Source organism: Coturnix japonica, chromosome 1 (genome assembly GCF_001577835.2).
Source record: "Coturnix japonica isolate 7356 chromosome 1, Coturnix japonica 2.1, whole genome shotgun sequence".
Classification (NCBI taxonomy): Eukaryota; Metazoa; Chordata; class Aves; order Galliformes; family Phasianidae; genus Coturnix; species Coturnix japonica.
The window spans coordinates 52,644,089-52,662,289 of NC_029516.1; the positions used below are offsets into that span (position 1 = coordinate 52,644,089).

General features: G+C 47.5%; 1 protein-coding gene across 3 annotated transcripts; it reads right to left on the reverse strand.

Annotated features, from left to right (window-relative positions):
• Positions 1 to 147: 147 nt before the first annotated feature.
• On the reverse strand, positions 148 to 18,108 carry DDX11 (DEAD/H-box helicase 11). 3 transcript variants are annotated; one of them, XM_015865863.2, is made up of 27 exons: positions 17,984 to 18,108; positions 17,747 to 17,881; positions 17,209 to 17,445; positions 16,805 to 16,891; positions 14,299 to 14,456; positions 13,063 to 13,111; positions 12,437 to 12,544; positions 11,923 to 12,010; positions 11,244 to 11,446; positions 10,979 to 11,131; positions 10,846 to 10,892; positions 9,859 to 9,938; positions 8,584 to 8,628; positions 8,386 to 8,453; positions 7,833 to 7,871; positions 7,483 to 7,606; positions 6,896 to 7,030; positions 6,329 to 6,441; positions 5,462 to 5,534; positions 5,179 to 5,282; positions 4,297 to 4,446; positions 2,348 to 2,416; positions 2,073 to 2,173; positions 1,568 to 1,652; positions 911 to 986; positions 578 to 732; positions 148 to 446 (listed from the first exon to the last, which is right to left on the reverse strand). In XM_015865863.2, the coding sequence occupies exons 1-27, from the start codon at positions 18,002 to 18,004 to the stop codon at positions 423 to 425; spliced, it is 2,727 nt and encodes a 908-aa protein (XP_015721349.1). In that variant the 5' UTR covers positions 18,005 to 18,108; the 3' UTR covers positions 148 to 422. The 3 variants fall into 3 exon arrangements, with proteins under 3 accessions (XP_015721349.1, XP_015721340.1, XP_015721366.1); XM_015865854.2 differs by having other exon boundaries at positions 148 to 732; XM_015865880.2 differs by lacking the exons at positions 16,805 to 16,891; positions 17,209 to 17,445; positions 17,747 to 17,881; positions 17,984 to 18,108 and adding an exon at positions 14,792 to 15,446 and having other exon boundaries at positions 148 to 732.
• Between the last annotated feature and the right edge of the window lie 93 nt (positions 18,109 to 18,201).

Sequence of the window (18,201 nt, forward strand, 5' to 3'; positions counted from 1 at the left end):
CAGTACAAACGGCCTGTTACCTTAAAGGTAACAGCTAAAAAATTCCACAAGAATTGTAAACTTTGGTCGTCAGACCCCCTAAAGTTGGCTATTGGTGTGACAGCGCCATTGCGTTCAATCCAAATAATCATAATCCCCACACTTAAATGTCTGGCTTGAAAATATTTAATAGACTTACATAAAATCTTAACAGTTGTAAACAAGTAGGAGCCTCCTGCTACCTTCACCAGTGTCAGTCCTGCAACCAGTTTCCCTAATGTGTTGGTGAAGGCCAAGTGCTCATACTGAACGACAACCAAAATGGGCAGAGAGGACATTAACAAACTACTTGGAACAGAAGAACAGGAACCTGTGTTGCTTTGGGTGTTCTTCAAAAGGTGTGGATCACACAGTTGACTTACAGCCGGCTTCTCTGGTCTGCATCAGTCTGATTTCCCTCGGTGGAACTAGGAGCACATGAAACTAGATAAGGTCAGGGACAAACTAACACTAAAGCACCAAACTGAAGGTCTGAAGAAAATACAAATGAATACAGTGGAAAAGTTTCTGCAACAGTATGTGAGAAACAAGTTCTGACCTTTCTTAACTCTGCAAAAGCTGATCCAAAGGCAGACTTGACTTGGATTCTCTCCCTGATCCACTGTGGCAGCTTGTTAAGGATGGCAGGGCGTGCGTACCTGTGGTCCAGGAGCAGGATGCTTGCAAAGTCCTTCTGGTGGCGAATGGCTCTTCCTGTACAGAGTGTGCAGCTGTGTTAAACTGCAGTACCAAGCTGTTTGTTCCCAGGCAAGTAAGCTCACTTATACATCATCTGTACTCAGAATGATTGGTTCTGCTTCCTTTTTCCCCATCCTGCTTTGGTGCCGCCACATTTTGTATCCCCCAGCCTGTCCAAGGAAGGATGAATTACCTATTGACTGGTTTACTGCCTTCATGCACAGGTTTTCAATCAGCACTCTGCTAGGTGCCTGGCTAGCAGCTCTTGGCTGGAAAGGAGAAATAGGTCAGAGTGAACATGAGGCTGATGTTCATCAAACTAGGGAGAGTCTTAATGAAGAAGTGAGATAAACAAATACTTTTATCCTGGCAGAAGGAGTGGGTATCCACACAGACCCCAAGCTGAGCGCAAGGAGGGACAGAAGAAAAACTGTGGTTTTAGGAAATGATTTTGAACAGTCACAGCCAGCCTGAGACCCCATTGAAAGCTGAGCACTTGTCCCTTGCTACTCAGGAACAGCATCTCCAGTGGGCAATGAGTAAGAAATACACCAAGAGAAGTGAGCCTGGCATACATCTTCTACTTCTTTGCTGTCTCCTCTGCTGTGAAGGGACCTGGCTCCCCTTGGAGCACACTTCCCAGGGAGTTCTGGTGTTGCTTCCCTCCACTGACCCCTGTACATAGGGCTTATTGTACACATGCAGCATGGGGATGGCTGTGCTCCCATTACCACGGTCTGAGAAATATGGAAAAGCTCAAAGGAAAAAGAAGCCTTTGAAAGCAACAGTGGAACTCAGGTGCCAGGAGGGAAGTTAGTAGTAAAAATCAGAGGTGTTAAGTGTCTGTTACCATTGTTTTATCAAGCCAAGTCATTTTCTCTTGAAGCTCTGGAGATTTAATGTTGGGGTAAGGCATTCCCACCATAATCACACACCTGCAAGGGATGAGGGAGGACCGCATTATTCTTTATGTCTCATCCTAAAGCACTTTGCCAACAGACTGATAAATTAGAGGTCACTGTACCCCTGAAAGACAGCCAGCCTTGAAGACCAAAGGCGGCAGTAAAACACAGCAGTCTGACAAGCACACTCTGAACTGGAAGCTGCAGAGGGATTCAGGGTGCCAGAACAAGGAATTATCTAGCTCAGCAAGCCTGACTGCATTACTCACATGAAAAGTACGCTGGACAAGTGAGTTTTACATTACCTGCAGACTCTGTCCCATTGGTTCGAGCATCAGCCCAAGCCATGTGATCCCCAGACTTTCTATCTATGCAAGTACCGATGCATCCATCCTGCTCACAGTCACCGCACCACAAGCCAAGTGCTCACCTGAAAAGGAGCAGCCACCTTACCTTCCCAGGTCATCCGAGAAGTTGATCCCTTCACTCATTTTGCCTCCAACTACAGAAAGCAGCAGGGCCCCAGTCATCTGGCCTCCAGCCTGGCTGCACCGCTGTGAGAGAGGGACCAGCAACTTAGACCAGAGCAGGGAAGATTTCTGTGCTTCAGAAACACATATCTGGACCAGAGCCCTCTTTCCCAGCTAAAAGCTGCAATGCCCTCTTTACAAGAGCTCCCTTCCGCAGATGAGATGATTCACTCCCACCGCCCTGCCAGCTCTGCTCACCTTTATGCACTTGGCATACTCCGCCAGCACCTGCTCCACCTGGTTGGCTTTCTTGGGCTCCTGAAAGATCTGTCACACAGTGCATCAGTTGCAGCATCAGGAAGCAAGCAACAACAAAGCAAATCATTTTATTCACATGCCATTAAATAGCACATGGAACTAAGACCAGGAAAGGGCAAATATACTGTACAAATAACAAACCACTTAACCTGTACCTGTCCCCTCTACCCCTGGAAAAGCAGGGCATGCTCACTACAGCACTTCTCAGCTGGCCTCTGAAGGGAGCAGCAGCTTCTCCTGCCCTCTAACATTCCTCTCCAGCTTAGGCAGCTTTGTCTAATGCTACAAGAAGTCAGAAGTCATCCGAGAGATGAAAGGCTGGAAAGCACATGCCCTTCTTACAGATAGAGGCGCAGCAGGATGGAGAGACCCTCCAGCTGAAGGGTCTCAGAGGACAGTGATTGGACCAATTAATTTGAATCACCAGTTAATTCCGTGTAATGGTTCCTTTGCCCAAGAAATATATTAGTGTTCTATGCACAGAGTAATAGTTCTTTGTGTTATTCCACATCCCTAATGGAGTTATAAATGAACAGGTTACTGAAAGCCCTTGCAATTAATTGAGCCTGGATCTCAATAGGTGCTGCACCTTGGCTTAAATCACAACAGATTGTTCTGGTAAACAACAAATGCAGCATCCATCTTTTCTGTGACAGTAAGGAACATGCAGGATGTGTTTCCTTTTTAGTTAGCAAGGGGTGCTGTGTGCATTGTACCAGCCAGAGGCAGTCTTTCAGTAGAAAAGTAAGTGGCAATTACAAATGTAAGCCAAATCTATTTAATTCATTAAACAGTAGCTATTTAATCCTCTGACTTAAATTAATTTTTCCTCTGTAATTTAAATAGAATCTCAGTGTGATCTCACCACAGCCACCTCAGGAAGGACTTTAACCTTCGTCTTCTATGATATGATCTTGTGTGTAGGCAGCTGAAAGTCACACTCTCTGCACTGCTACCAAATTGCTTTGCTAACGCATATCCAATTTGCTGGAGACTGCAAAGGCCAAACAAGAACAGAGCAGCTGAAAGGCAGAGCAAGCGGCACGACTGCGGTGTGAGCCCGTGGAGGTGCCAGGCAAACCAGAGGGACTCCCACAGAACACACCTGAAAGACATTTTGAATGACGGCTGTGCAAACATGTGGAGAAGCTGAAGTTTGGTGTTTCCAAGCGGATCCACGTGCCAGAATGCCTGCACCAAGGCTGTGAAATACTGGGACTGTGCTCTGCTAATGCCTGTGGTTAGTTATTAGCTTTTGATAAAAGAGAAATCAGTCACACTGCCTGAGCTTCAGCAGCATCCGACCTTCAAGTACCTGGGACGCTACTTGCACAAATTTCATACCTGCAGTAATCTCCCTGTTTAATGTTTCTCAGTGCTCTTCCAAAAGCAGTCGCCACTGCTGGTCTTTAAGTTCTCAGCTCTGCGCTTCTACCAGACAAATACTAACAACATTTGTCCTATGAATCGCAGCCTAGTACAGTTCTGTCTGCCTCTTGGCCACACTGGTCTATGGTCAAGGGACAAACAGCTGAGCCTGGGAAAAAGCAGTTCCCTGTAGCAGCTCAGCTCCAACAGCTCCCCAGCTGCAAGGGAACAAGCTCGCTGGCTATAGAAAGCAAAAGACTGCCTCCCCCCATGGCCGCTACAGACTGTGTGCTTAAAGAATCTATAGCTGCATTTAATCTAATTTAGATCCCAGCTCCGTGATCAGCCGCCCGGGAAGTATCATTTATTCATTACTGGAGGGATTGGCTAGATAAACATCCGCTCTGCTCTGCCGTACAGAGTATGAGAACAACTCAGGGAGAGGCCTGTAATGCATAGATAATTGTTTGACTTTTGAAGCTCCTATTTGCAGTACCAACTGCCCCTGGCTGCACAATTACCTTCTTCTTAGTTGCCAAGCGGGTGAGCAGCCCTGCTTTCTCCCAGTGCGCATACACCTGCTTCTCATAGTCATAGGAGGGGAAGAAGCACACCACACCTCCTGGGACCACATTGCACAGGTTGCAGAGGATTCGGCCTGTCTCATCCATCTGCAAGAGAGAGACAAGAGCATATTGCAGCTGACAGGAGCTCCAGCTAATGCCGCTCCAATTGCGTGCATGATCCCAGGATCGCACCTCCCCTATGGCATGCATTGATGGAAGAAAAATGTGGGATATACATGAGGCCTGAGTGCTGCTAAGGGAGCTGGGAATTGCCAAAAAGCCGCTCACTGCTTGGCTTCTCCTCCTAATTTAGTTTCCATTGCCAGTGTGGAGCAGTGGTCACTCAGGAGGGTCTATTCCTGTTGTCCCAGTGGATGGAAATGTCTCATACTAGAAGAGATGTGGAGAGCTAGCTAGCACATCTAGTGGGATTCAGAGCAGACCCACCTTGTGCTGGGTGCTGACTGAGCAAAGGAAGGGAGAAGCGCAGAAACATCTGATACCACCCGCTGTGGTTAGTGCCGCGCTACACAGGGCTGCCCTGCTCCAATGACAGTGTCCTCTGATCTGGGAGGTACCCACAAATGCAGGATCTCAGTACAGCCAAACAGCTGCTAGTTTTCCTCACCTCCAGGAGATTCTTCTAAGCAGGCAGCTCAACACCATGCTCCTCTTTCGCAATTACCCAGCAACACACCAGCCCCAAGTCCCACATATCACCCCTCCCATGGCCTCTGATCATTACAGTACTACAGAACATAGGCAAGCGAACAGAAATAAATAAATAGATAGATAGATAAATAGAGACACTTCAGAATGGAACAAAGGAAGACTGACCATCTGGGGCAGATCTCTTGTCTGGTAGGTGAACTCCAGCTGCTGGTTGGAAGGACCACTACAGAGGACCATAGGTAAAATGTTTTCTGGAGGGATCACGTGTCCTGGAGACCAAAAATAAAGCAGTGAGAGTCAAACACCAAGGAGTTCAGTAGGAGGGAACAAGCACCCCTTTTTGCTGCCACAATTTCTAGGAAAGGTGCCATGTTGCTGACAAAACAGCACCAATGGCAGATGGTTCAACATAGATTATGACCCCTCCCTGTTCACCCAGCGCACCTACCACAAGAGAACTCCACGATGCGTGCAGGATCCACACCAGCACAGGACAGCAGCTGCTCTCGGAAATCAGCCACCTGCGGACCACAAGGAAAAGAGAGATAAAGAAGTCCCAAGGGACACTGCCCCAACAGCCCTGGTACTGCTCCTTGAGCATCAGCACTCGGAGAGCTGATGAGCTCAGTAAGGGGGGCTGCCAGCAAGGAATGAAGATAAGCTTTCTCAATGATGTGAAAACTGAGGGCATGAGAATGCTCAGCCAGCAGCCATTCTCTGCTCCCAGGCTTGTGGGACGTTCTGTGCCCCTGCCTTGCTGTCTTCTGCTCAGGCTAAGCCATAAGCTCAGGAGCAGAACCTCAAGCTGGCCCAAACAGAACAGGCAGCATGAAATGCAGGCAAAGTGCCTTTTAGTGCCCTTGCTCCTGAGTCTCGCTGTGGCCCTGCTGTGTGGGTCAAGTTCCCTGTGTAGAACCCCTTCTCTCTTCACCCATCCCGCTCCAATTTCAGACCTGTCCTGGCCCAAAAGCCTACTACCAAGACTCCCAAGCACCATACAATCCACATTGTGAACTACAACTATATCCTCTCTCCGAGTTGCAGATAAAAGGGTTTGAAGTTGGAGTGGAGGCCTTCCAAAAAAAGGCCACTGCTTCTCCAGGTCCTGCACTTCACAACTTTCTTCCATCCTTTGTCTTCACAAGAGCAAAGAGAAGATTTCAGGACACCCAGAAACAGGAATGGAGGAGGAGCAGGAAAAGTCTTTTCCCCACACACACCACAGGAAGTGAGAACAGTGTGTTCCAGTGGGACCACGCTCTTCTCTTTCCGTGCCTGCTCGTAGATAGCACCAGAGATGTCCTTATTCCCTCACCGGCTGCATGGTGCCCCCAGCAATGATTACAGCACGGCATTCTTTCACCACCTTGGCAAAGTGGACAGCTGGATTCAGCAAGAGGAATTTGAGGCTGCTCTGACCAATAGTGCCTGGAAAAAAAGAGAGGTGGCATTGTGAACTACCTGAAACAAACAGGGATACAACAGATAACTTCCTCTTGCCCTGGACACTCTGGCAGATCCCCACCTCTCAAAACATGTTCCTGCTATTCAATGCTGCCATGGCAGCAATGGGTAATGACAACCCCAAAGTTACTCTCCATCTCCTAGTCTTCCTGGAGCTGCAAAGAGGCACACTGAATTGTAAGATAAAAACTAACGTCCAAAGTGGGAGCTGAGATCTTAACAAGGGCACTGGGGCTGAGGCTGGCAGAATTCCTTTGGAATAGTGAGAGTCCTCACACAGCCTGAGCCTGCCAGCCTCAATCAAGGTTGCATAGGTATGTTCTGGTAGGACTTCAGGCTCACAGTCGCCTCCCTCCTGCTGGTGAAATGGCCTGTTTCTAAGTCATGTCTCCTCTCACCAGCTCTCCTATTCCAGTACCTTGCCTATTGAGAATGACACGACCATCTTCATTTGCATTCGTGAGGGCTGAGAGAAATCCCTCGATGTGCATCAGGGGAGAGGCAGCTTGGAAATGGTCATTGTCAGCCTCCACGGGAGGGCTCTGGAGAGGGCCTGATGGCAAGAAGAAAAAGAGAGAGGCAGACAGTGCAGGCTATACTTCTAAAGACAGTTCCAAGTGCTAAATACAGATGGAACATGATATCTAAGTTCTACGTCACTACTAACAACAACATAAAGAAAAAAGATCTGGTTTTGTAGCTGGCACCACTAAATAGTTACCAATGATAGCTCAGGTTGCAGAGCCAGCAGGTCACAGCAGTGCAGAGCTTAAGTACATTCAGTATAAACACAATCACGTCACTCCACTTGGTAGGGACCTCAGGAGATCTAATCAAGTGTATAATTGCCAAAGTCATCTAGTCAGATATATTAAAAACACCTCTGCAGTACACCTCCTGCAGTCTCTCACTCTTTGGTTCTGCCCTCCCTTTCCCTCATGCAGATGCACGTTCTACATCCTCACTTTGTTCATAAATGCACAAGTGAAGGATGCCTGAACTCACCCTCCTTATAAGATCCTTGTTGGAGAGTCATAAGGAAGTTCTGCAAACCAGCCAGCTTCTGGTTCTCCTTGTTGGTCTTCACAGCTGGGGCAGGATTGCCGTATCGCTCCACAAATCCAAAAAGCTGCCAAGCAAAAGCCAGAAAGGCTAAGACTACCAATAGCAGGAAACAGATAAGATAAAAACAGGTTTTCTGGCCTGGTACAGATAACGTTCCTTGGCAGGTGTTCACAAACCTGCCCAATCAGAATCTATCAGCAAAATCCCATCATTTTTCTCACCCATCAAATCAAACCCAAACAAGTCATTAATCCAATGCTGCAATGACCACAAAGCTGCAGGAGCACTACCTTCCTACTGATGAGGCTCTTCTCACAGTAACGCTGCACCTGTTGGAAAAAAAAAGACAGCAAAAATAACTGGTGCTCAGCATCCCACCCCCATCCTGCTGCCCTCAGTCTGTGCCCAAAAGGGCTATTGCTTGCTGTGCTTGCTGTTCTCTTGCAGAGCAGTGGACAGTTCTTTGTGAGACAATTTATTTCAAAGTCACTGCTTATAGAGAGGGAATCTCTTTGGTTAAAGCACTGCATTAGGAGATGTGAGGGATGGGTTAGGTTACTGGAGTAGTAATGTTTCTTTACCCTCAACCTTACAGTTCGGCTTTGCCTACAGACAGCATCTGTGCTCATAAACGTTTAATTGCTTGTTTTCCTCTGCCCCAAGATCACCCATCCAGCTTTAATGCACTGCTAACCAGACAGTAGCAGAAGAGTTCTCTACAACACTGAAGCATGAGCAAGCTGCTAGAAATGTGGTACTTGATCCTACTTCCAGCTCTCACACAGGCTTCCTGATAACCTTGAATAAGCCATCAGCTGTACCTATAGAAGACACTTGTGCTACCTTGAAGAGGTTGATATTGTCAATCTGGCTCTGAAACAGGAAGTCGTTGATGGATTTCAGCTCTGTCCCTAAAAGAAAAGGAAAAAAAAAAAAAACAACAAAAAAACAACTCATCAGCTGCTTGGCCTGCAGCCTCTTACTGCCCACATCCATGTCGCTGCCCAATGGTGCTGCCCCAGGTGTTTGCTACAGTCTTACCTGTTTGGGAAACTGCCTGGCAGCTCGGATTTTGGTTCACATTTCCTGTAAAATATGAAAACAATTAAAGGAAGGCTTACTATGAGCCTGTCAATGCTGAACAGGGAACTTAAGTAAACAACTGAGCTGAAAGCACAGCATAAGTACCAAAAAACAAACCCTCCAAAGAATCAAGAATCAGTTTCACATCTGGAAGAAGCAGCTACGCAGAGAAAATGACATCTCCCACTCAGTTTTTCTTTCCCTTGCAGGATAGCCCCACGCTGTAGGACAAGTGTGCTACTGCATCTTAAGAAATGCCACCTACATTCATTCTGTAGCAGGAAGCAGCAGGTAGGGTGGGTGCATACAAATGCTCGCACAGTTATTGTGTTGCAGAGATGAAGGGACAGGGACTGCAGTGCATCCCTCACCCCTCCTCAATGCAGCACCAGGAGCTGGGAGGTTCACGGGCTGACAGATGATTGGGAAGAGGGGAAAACCCGAGTTCCACACTCAGACCCTGACAGACAGAACAGTATTAATTGCTGCCATTCGCTGTGCTTTATGTGCCAGCGTTTAACACCCACCTCACAATTCACTTTGCAGCCTCAATCATGAAGCTGTACTCAGGCTGCAGGCTAATGAGAGCACCAAGCCCAGTAGGGGAAGGGAAGAGAAGGGCACAGAGTGCCAACATACTCCTGCACCAAAGAGCTGCTTCTTCCCTGTGTAAGAGGAACTTCTTTGTGAGCTTATGGCAGGCTCTCTTTAAGGCACACTGATGTACAAAGGACAGTGTGTTACAGGAGAGGAGCCATGCAAATGCCAGTAGATTTAAAGATCACAGAAAGGAAAGGCACCTCTCAAGAAAAGAAGAAAAAATACAAAATCACTTTGCAAAGGCTTGCCTGCCACAGGCAGAGGTCTTGCTGTCAGATGACACAGAAAGATTATTCTGTGCAGCTTTTGTGCAGTGCTGATTACTGTCACACCTGCTGTATTCCTCACTTTGGACCACACCACCCCCCCATTCAAATCACATCTGAAAAATCACACAGGAAAAGGGGAACTGCTTCTACCAACTTACAGCATCAGCTAATGAAAAAAGAGAGGGGTTCAGGCAGACGACATGTCCTTATGTTATAAAACAGGCTGAGAAATGACAGTACTGGCACCAAACATGAGCAGCAACTCCTTGCAGCCTGTGCAGGAGCAGGAGGGACAGTGCTCTGAAGGAACACCAAATGCCTCTGAGTTTCTAAGCATCAACAGAGAGAGAAACGGCTTGCTTACCTCCCAGCATGACTACAAACCGCTCCAGCAAATACAGGATCTGCTTAATGTACATCAAGTTCTTTGCCTTCAAACGTTTCCTATGGGAAAAAAAGAGGTGTTAGGCACTAAAACATCTTCAAGGACTAACACACATCTCCCTAAGCTACAGAGATAAGTAACTGAACTCCCCTTAATTTGAGGCAGAAAAAGAACCAGACAGTAGCAGAAGAGATCTATACACTGGGGAACCATAAAGTAGCAGCTAGGAAGCAGGTTCTGCTACTTGGCCCTACTTCTAGGCTTCACACAGGCTTCCTGACAACCTTGAACAAGCCATCAGCTGTGCCCTACATAAGACATTTGCTCATACTCCCTGTTTGTGACAGGGCTCTGAACACCCTGCTGTGTTCAACACGCCACCCCCAAGCACTCACCCATGCAGCCCAAGTACTTGGCTGTTCCTACAGACACCGTTATCCTCACGCAGAAATTACAGTGGCATCAATGCCCCAAGCCTCTGCCATAACATTGTGCAAATTTAGTTATTAGCATCAAGCACAATAATCAGCCATTGCAGGTACGACAAGATGTGAGATTTGGTCACGGTCAAAAAACACAGAGCTTCCTCCTCCTCAGAGCTTCCTGCCTCTGCTATAATGCCAGTCGGTGCACAAAAGGTTAAGATCCAAGAGATGAAAGACTGGAGCTTTCATAACTCTGCATCACAAAGCAGGAATGATTAGAGAGAGATTGGGAAAGAAACAGAGTGTAAGGAGAAGCCAGAATCCTCAGGGTATTCCCTTTCTTACAGCTTAATACCAGCCCCAGGAGTCTGAATTAGATGGGTTCTAGACAGAGATAATGATGCAAGCGGCTTTTCATCTGCAGAAGTATTAATGCAAATAACCTTCCTCTGGGAAAAAGCAAGAAAGGCCCTGCAGACGTGACACAAACCACAGCATCCACGCTGCCTGCTGCTATTACACTCTTCTCTGAGATCCTCACCTGTATCGCTCCATATACTGCAGCAGCTGGGAGTGGGCACAGCACAGCTACAAGAACAAAAAGCAGAGCTGGTATTATAGAGGAGTTGAGAAAGGGCGCTCATCCATAGTTAACAGGCCAGGCCATGACTCACCTGAGAGCCACTGACCTCCACGCTATGGATACAGGTTATAGTGTCTATGAGGTTGTGGGCCTCATCGATGATTACAACCTGGTCCTTCAGGATGATCCCTGCAGCGCTCCTGGTGGCCTCATGCAAGAGCATCTGGTAGGGCAGCACCACCAGCTACAGGGGAAGCACACACTGCCCTGATTCCAGTTCTCATCCTGATGGACTCAGAGCTCTCACCAGCAGCTCATAATGGGCCTACATTCCCTAAGCAGTGTCCCCACCTTACCTGAGCAGCAGGAATGGCGTATCGACTCCCATAATAGGGGCAGGCTTTGGTCTCCTTTCCCAAAGTCACCAGCTGCTCAATATCCTTCACTTCCACTAGAACTTCATCACGGAGAAACTGCATTTGCTCATAGGAATAAAATGGGCACACAGCGCGACTCACACGTCTCTTCTTCCCTTCGACCTCTGCATCGCTCTTCTTTTCTGACAGTAGATATCAAAAGTAAGCCGTGAGTACCACTGAAATATCTCAACTCAATACTCCACACCCTTGCAGTGGTACCTTCTAAACTTCAAAGCAGGATTTGTCCTGAGTATTGGACCCATCATCTATTGAGGGAGTGACATTTTCACCCTCACCGTGGACACTGCTCTGGCTGGTTAGATTTAGTCATGGGACATTCCCCCACGTTTCTAGCAGTAAGTTACAAAGACAAGCACCCTTCCATTGCACAAGTCCTGACCAATGCAAGACATTTAGCAAATATATACAGATCCTGGTGTGCTAACCTGTAGTACAGAAGGTAAAAGCACTAAGGATCTCTAGCTCTGCTCCCCCAGCTTGCCCTTTTTAGGCTCCTAATGCTCTCCTCCTTGAACCAACTGGCAGAGAGCGCTGCCTGCAGCCTCTCACCCCCAGCTTTATCAGCCATTGCTTCCCGGCGCTGAAGTGTTCATACCATGTTTGTTCTTTTGCATCTCCGTGCAGCGATCATTGATGAGCTGCAGAGCCCCCAAGCGGCGTACCTCCTCATTCACACACAGGTTCTTAGACATGCAAAGAGAGGGGGCAGCAGGTCAAAGTGTGCACCCTTCCCTATAAAACAGACTTCTTTAAAGCAACCCCAGGCCAGACTCCAAACCAGAAGTCAGGCACCTTGTGTATTTGCTGCTACAAACACGCTCAAAACCCCAAAAGAAATCGGTAAGGAGACAAGGTGTCCTCAGATGGCACCACATCAGAAGAGGGAAAACAGACTTTTGCATTTATATCAAAGGGCAAATAGCCAAACAGCTCAGAGAAAAAGGTACATTGCATGGACCTATATCACGACACATAAATAGTTTTTCCAATGGAAGACTCAGCTCAGTCTCTGAGATGCCTCCTGATGTGTCACATCCCCACAACTCCTAGCAAATTCCTTCACACTGAATGAACACACACTCTGGGTCCTTTGTGACTGTACCACATACCTGCCTGGATCCCAAGGAGACCAGACGCGTGTCTTTGCCAAAAGGACTTTTTTGCACTTCATGCACAAACTGAGACAGCTGGGAGTGAGTGCGGCTGCAGTAGTAAATCTACAATGAAGAAGACCAAAGAAAGATGAGAAGAATATGGAAGCCAATCTCCTATTCTACAGTCGATCCTGCAGGGAGGCAGCCAAGCACCTCAGCAACATTAATCTTGCTCAAGCCTTCAAAACACAATGGAAGGTTTATGCTAGAATGTCACCGTACAACTGCCAAGGCCAGCAGCCTTATCTTTACTTTCTGCTGTGCATTTGTCCTTTATTTCCATTGAATTTTCCATGGCCTTATAATAACCGGACTCACCATAGAGTGATGAATATGTGCTTCTTGCAGCAAGCTGCAGAAAAATGTCAGTGATGTTAGCAGAGCAAACTGCTTAGGCAGCCAGAATAGCCCAGAAGGAGATGAGAGCAGCAGAACTGGTTGCTGTTATCAACAAACTTGGCAGTCCTTGGACACCACTTCCTAAATCCCTCCATACTGCATTACCCTGGGAAGGGTGCAAGGAAGCCGTAATTCTTTCACACTGTTCTACCAGGTGGCACAATCTACCCTCCTCATCTCACCTTCGTCACATGTTCTTCTTCCAAATCATTGTTATCATCTTCCTCCAGCCTAAGAAAAGACAAAGCCCAAAGAGTTTCCTTTCAGCAGACAGTCACTGGGAGTTAGAAACAAAGGATGCTCTACCACAAGGCAACAATCTCAAGGGAGGTGTTTGTGTCATAACAAAAATCATGACTTTCTAGGAATACTATGGGGTGGGTGGGCACAATCATGTCAGCTTTGCTCTTTAGAAGAAAAACATCTGCAGGGTTGTGTCTTTAGCAGCTTCAAGAAGCATCTTACAACTAAATAAATAAATAAATAATCTAGTGTTTTCTAAGCCCCGAGCATAAGCTAATCAAAGCTATACTATCCTTTGGTGTGCTTATTTATTTATTTTTATAAAGCATTTCCCTTAGAGATGATTTACCACCCTCGAGCTGTTGCACGAAGAAGAAAAAGTTTCAGGAAGATATTTAACTGCCGTACAATTCCTCAAAGGCAACAGCAGTTTAATGCTTAGTAACTGCTTCATTTATATGTAGCTTAAACGCTTTGCGATTTGAAGGCAGGAGGATCTGCCTAGATACTAATTAGTAGATTTGTATTTAAGACCTATTGGACTTTTCACGCTGAATTCTGGCTCCTGGCTTTCTGCATAACACCGAAGAAACAACTGTATGATACAGAAAAGTGTGCACTTGGTTTTGATGCTGTAGCTCAGTCTTCAGGAATGTGACCTTCTCTCCCTTCAGAATATCAAAGATGCCACTGCTAAATCTGCAGAACTGATAGCTTCCTCTGATGCCCTAAGGAGCACTTTGCTTTTCTAATGCAAAGAAGTTCATCTCAAGGCATTCACCCGGCATCCAGAGGCACTCTCTGGGAAATAGACCTGGAAAAAGGCAGGAGGTTGTGGTGCATTTAAAGAAAGATGTGCTTTCTCAGAAGACACTTGAGGCTGACATCAGTGAATGGGGGAAAAAAAAGTAACAACAACCAAAACCAAAAAAAAAAACCCCAAAAAAAAAGAGAATCCTAATGAAAAAACAACCTACCAACCAACCACAACCCCAACTTCAATGGGGGACAAACTCCACACATGCACAACACAGAGCCACCTATATATCCAACAGAATAAGATGCTCGAGAGAGCAATCACTGCTGAGCAGCTGAAATCCCTTCAATTAATGCAAGCCAAAAAAGATAAATAAGACATTTCTTTGACAGAGAGACCCCTCAACCCTTGTCCTTACCCAGATGTCACTTTCTTTTCTTCATCACTCTCATATTCAGCAAGAATCAGCTCCTCCTCGTTGTGATCCAGCTGCTCTGGGACAGCTTCTCCAGCTCCTTCTGACAGAATCTCCTTGCTGAGCTGAAGAAGGTGCTTTGTCTCATCCTCCTCAGATCTCTGAAAGGAGCACACCATCTCATTATTTCTCATACACGGAAGCAGCACTTGCATCACTTTATGCCACCAGCAGTTCAGAGGAAAGCTCAGACCCTTCCCCACAGCACAGAGAAGGGATTGCTGTGTGTATCCCCAGCAGGACCCTCTAAACACCCAACTCCTGACGTGACCATATCCCTATAAGCCAGGATTAGTTGCTCAAATTAGCCCATCAAAACAACTCCCTCAGAAAGAAACTGTAAACAAAACAAAACAAAAAAACAACAACCAAGCAAACATATAAGGATGTAATCAAATAATCCACAGTTAACCTAAGGCTACAATAAACTCAATACCTGTTTTAGAATACAGAGCATGTTTTCAAATTCTATTAAGTTGTTGAAGAACAGCTTTTAATTAGTTTTCTCTTCTGACAAAGAAAACTTCCTTCTTCAGCCTGAAGACGGTATGTTCTGACTTCAGTGAGCATCCCATCACTGTGGCATGATAAAGAAAGGCAGCTTACAGGTACTACAGGGTACCTGAAAAAGCTGCTTTTCCAAATCTCTGTAGGTTTCTGAAACTTGCCTTTGTCCTTTTTATCATGTTTCTTATTTCCCATGCTTTTCATTCTCCTTTAAGAGAAAGAAGTTCTTTGCTCTACTTGGTTTTGATTCACCATTCACCTCTCAACCTTTGATATTTATGCTACATCCTTTTGTCAGGAGTTGACACAGCACTCGAGATGGAGTGTACAAACAGCCTGGCTGCCTTATAAGTGCCTGCTTAGGGACTTCAAGAGGGTGTTTGTGGGAAGATTAAATCATACCATCAAAAAGCTCTTCAAGTTAAGGTTATTGAAGCCAGTTCACTCAATTAAATGGCAGAAAAATATGTGTCAACTTTCTGTGTGTAGAAAAGAGACACTTCTGGATAATGCAATCATATTTACACAGAATTACAGAATCATTAAGGTTGGAAAAGATCTCTAAGGTCATCCAATCCAACCCCAACCCAAAAGCACCATGCCTGCTCCCTCAGTGCCACATCCACATGGTTCCTGAACACCTCCAAGCACAGTGACTCCCCCACCTCCCTGGGCAGCCTGTGCGGTGCAGCACCACTCTTTCTAAGAAGAAATGTTTCTTAAAACTCAACCTTAGCCTCCCCTGGTGCAACTTGAGACTATTCCCTCTTAACCTATCACTGTTACCAGGAAGAAGAGGCCAACCCCCACCTCACCACAGCCTCCTTTCAGGTCATTGTAGGGACGGATGAGGTCTCCCTGAGTCTCTTCTCCAGACTGAACAATCCCAGCTCCCTGAGCCGCTCCTCATAAGACTCGTGCTCCAGATCCTTCACAGCTTCATTGCCCTTCTCTGGACACATTCCAGGGCCTCAATGTCTTTCTTGTAGTGAGGGACCCAAAACTGAACACAATACTCAAGGTGCAGCCTCACCAGTGCTGAGTACAGGGGGATGATTACCTCTCTGCTCCTGCTGGTCACACTACTTCTAATGCAGGCCAGGATGCTGCTGGTCGTCTTGGCCACCTGGGCACACTGTTGGCTCATGTTCAGCTAAGCATCAACCAACACCCCCAGGTCCCTTTCCTCTTCACAGTCCTCCAGCCACTCAGCCCCAAGTCTATAGCAATTCATGGGGTTATTGCGGCCAAAGTGCAGGACCTGGCACTTGGCCTTGTTGAACAACATCCCATGGAGTTGTTGTGTGCAAGTGCAAGACCTGCAACCTGGCCTTACTGAAGCCCAAGCAATTGGCCTCAGCCCAGTGATCCAGCCTGTCCAGATATGTTGCCACAGAAAATTCTCTAAACACAAGTTGCTTTTCACATCTGTACTTTAAAAAGATAATGTAATCGAAACTTTCAGAGAGCCAATTCAGCAATCCAGTACAAAGAGCTCCCCAAATACAGGGGCTGAACAATAGAGAGACAAGTCACAGGTACAAGCAAGCATGACCAACACTTGAGATTATAAAGACAAAGGAAAATGATTTAAAACTAAAGGTTTTAAATTAAAAGAGAGGAGGTTAAACTGAAGGTTTTAAACAGAAGAGGGTTTTAAAGTAAATGGTTTTAAAGTATAGGAGGAGAGAGTTAGATTAGATGTCAGGGAGAAGTTTTACACTGAGAAGGTGGTAGGCACTGCTATGGGCTGCCCAGAGAAGCTGTGGGTGCCTCACCTCTGAAGATGCTCAGGACCAGGTTGGATGGGGCCCTGGGCAGCTGACCTGCTGGGTGGCAGCCCTGCCCATGGCAAGGGGTTGGAACTGAATGGCCTTTGAGGTCCCTTCCAACCCAAGCCATTCTACGATACCATGATTCTAACCTCTACAGGCCAGCTCACCTTCCTCTTTGCTGCGTATTTTAACTGCACGTTATGGCGGATTTTCTCAAGACGTTCTTCTCGCTTCTTCCTCCTGATCTGCTCTTCCTGAAACGAAGGGAGAATGATGGAAGGATGAAGTCAATTTAGTCCTACAGGACACGCATAATTACTTTGCTATTACCCGAGAATAAAAAAGAAAATAAAATAAAAATAATCCAACTCTTGCACGCCTATGAATGTTGCTATGTTGACAGCAACCATCCTATACCTTATGGAACTTACACAGGAGTTCCTCATCCCTCTTAAGTGACATGGAGTACTGTCAAAGGTGATGACCACCAAGCCACCACCCGTGACGTCACCCACTCTGCTCCTCACACCTTGCTATATTCCCCCTTCCCTACACATGAGTACTTCTCAACCTTCAGTCTGTGCACCAAATCCTGCTCTTCTTTCTTCTGCACAAACGCTGTGATCCAGTCCGGTTCCCCAGATGTATCCCCGCTGTTCAGACATGCCAGCCCACCAGAAGCCAGGGGCTGCTTCTCCTCCTGCCCGCTGCCCTCTGGAGCCAGAAGCCGTGCTTCCTCCTGCTGCTTCTTCTCCTCAAAGTCTCGGAGCCAGGATAGGGCCCCGCAGATGAGGCTTAGTGACTTCCCCTGGTATTGGAAACAAAGAGGACAAGCCACACACGGTGTCACTGCTGTCACCCACCCCTCCACAGAGGAGAGGCACCTGGCAGTGGTTCCAGCTGAGTGGGACCTGGCCAAGGCCATGCACAGAGAGATACCCATGTCACACTTTATGACCCTGCAAGTGGCAGCTTTCTGTTTTCTCTGTCCTTGTGCAGGGAATGAGCCCGGCCTGCCCTGCTCTCCCTCCCCATTCACCACCCTGAGCACCGCACTGCAAGGAGCCCTATCACGTCGTCACCCCCCCTTCCACCTCCCCGCTGCTCACCGTGCCCGTGGGGCTCTCGAAGATCCCGACCCGCCCGGCTTCCAGCGCAGCGTACAGCGCTGCCATGAACTGCTCCTGGATGCGGTACGGCGTGTAGGGGAACGGGAAGCTGCTCCGGCCCGAGCCGCTCACCGCCTGCGGGCACACACACAGCCGTGAGCGGGCACCAGGCAGCACCCGCCCGCTCCCACCCACAGCCCGCTCCCTGCCAGCTCTTTTCCACAGCCCGCCGCCCACCTCTGCCGTCCCTCCATCCATCCCGGCCTCCCCGCTTCGAACAGGGCGCCGCGGGAGCCCCGCCCGCTTCCCGTGACGTGAGGGGACGGCCGAGCGCGGCGGAAGGTGCCCGGCGGGGCGGGCCCAGAGGCTGGGCTGACCCCGAGTGAAGGACTGCCCCTAACATCTAACATAAACCTCCCCTATGTTCGTTTAAAGCCTGCCCCCCTTGTCCATCA

Bases quoted from the DNA above. Each gene is read 5' to 3' on its own strand.
- DDX11 (XM_015865854.2), bottom strand. From the start codon at position 18,004: ATGGATGGAGGGACGGCAGAG. The intron at 16,892-17,208 runs GTTGAGAAGTAC...CCTTCGTTTCAG, and splicing joins ATTTGGTGCACAGACTGAAG to GAAGAGCAGATCAGGAGGAA. The intron at 4,447-5,178 runs GTCAGTCTTCCT...TCTCTCTTGCAG, and splicing joins CAAGAGATCTGCCCCAGATG to ATGGATGAGACAGGCCGAAT.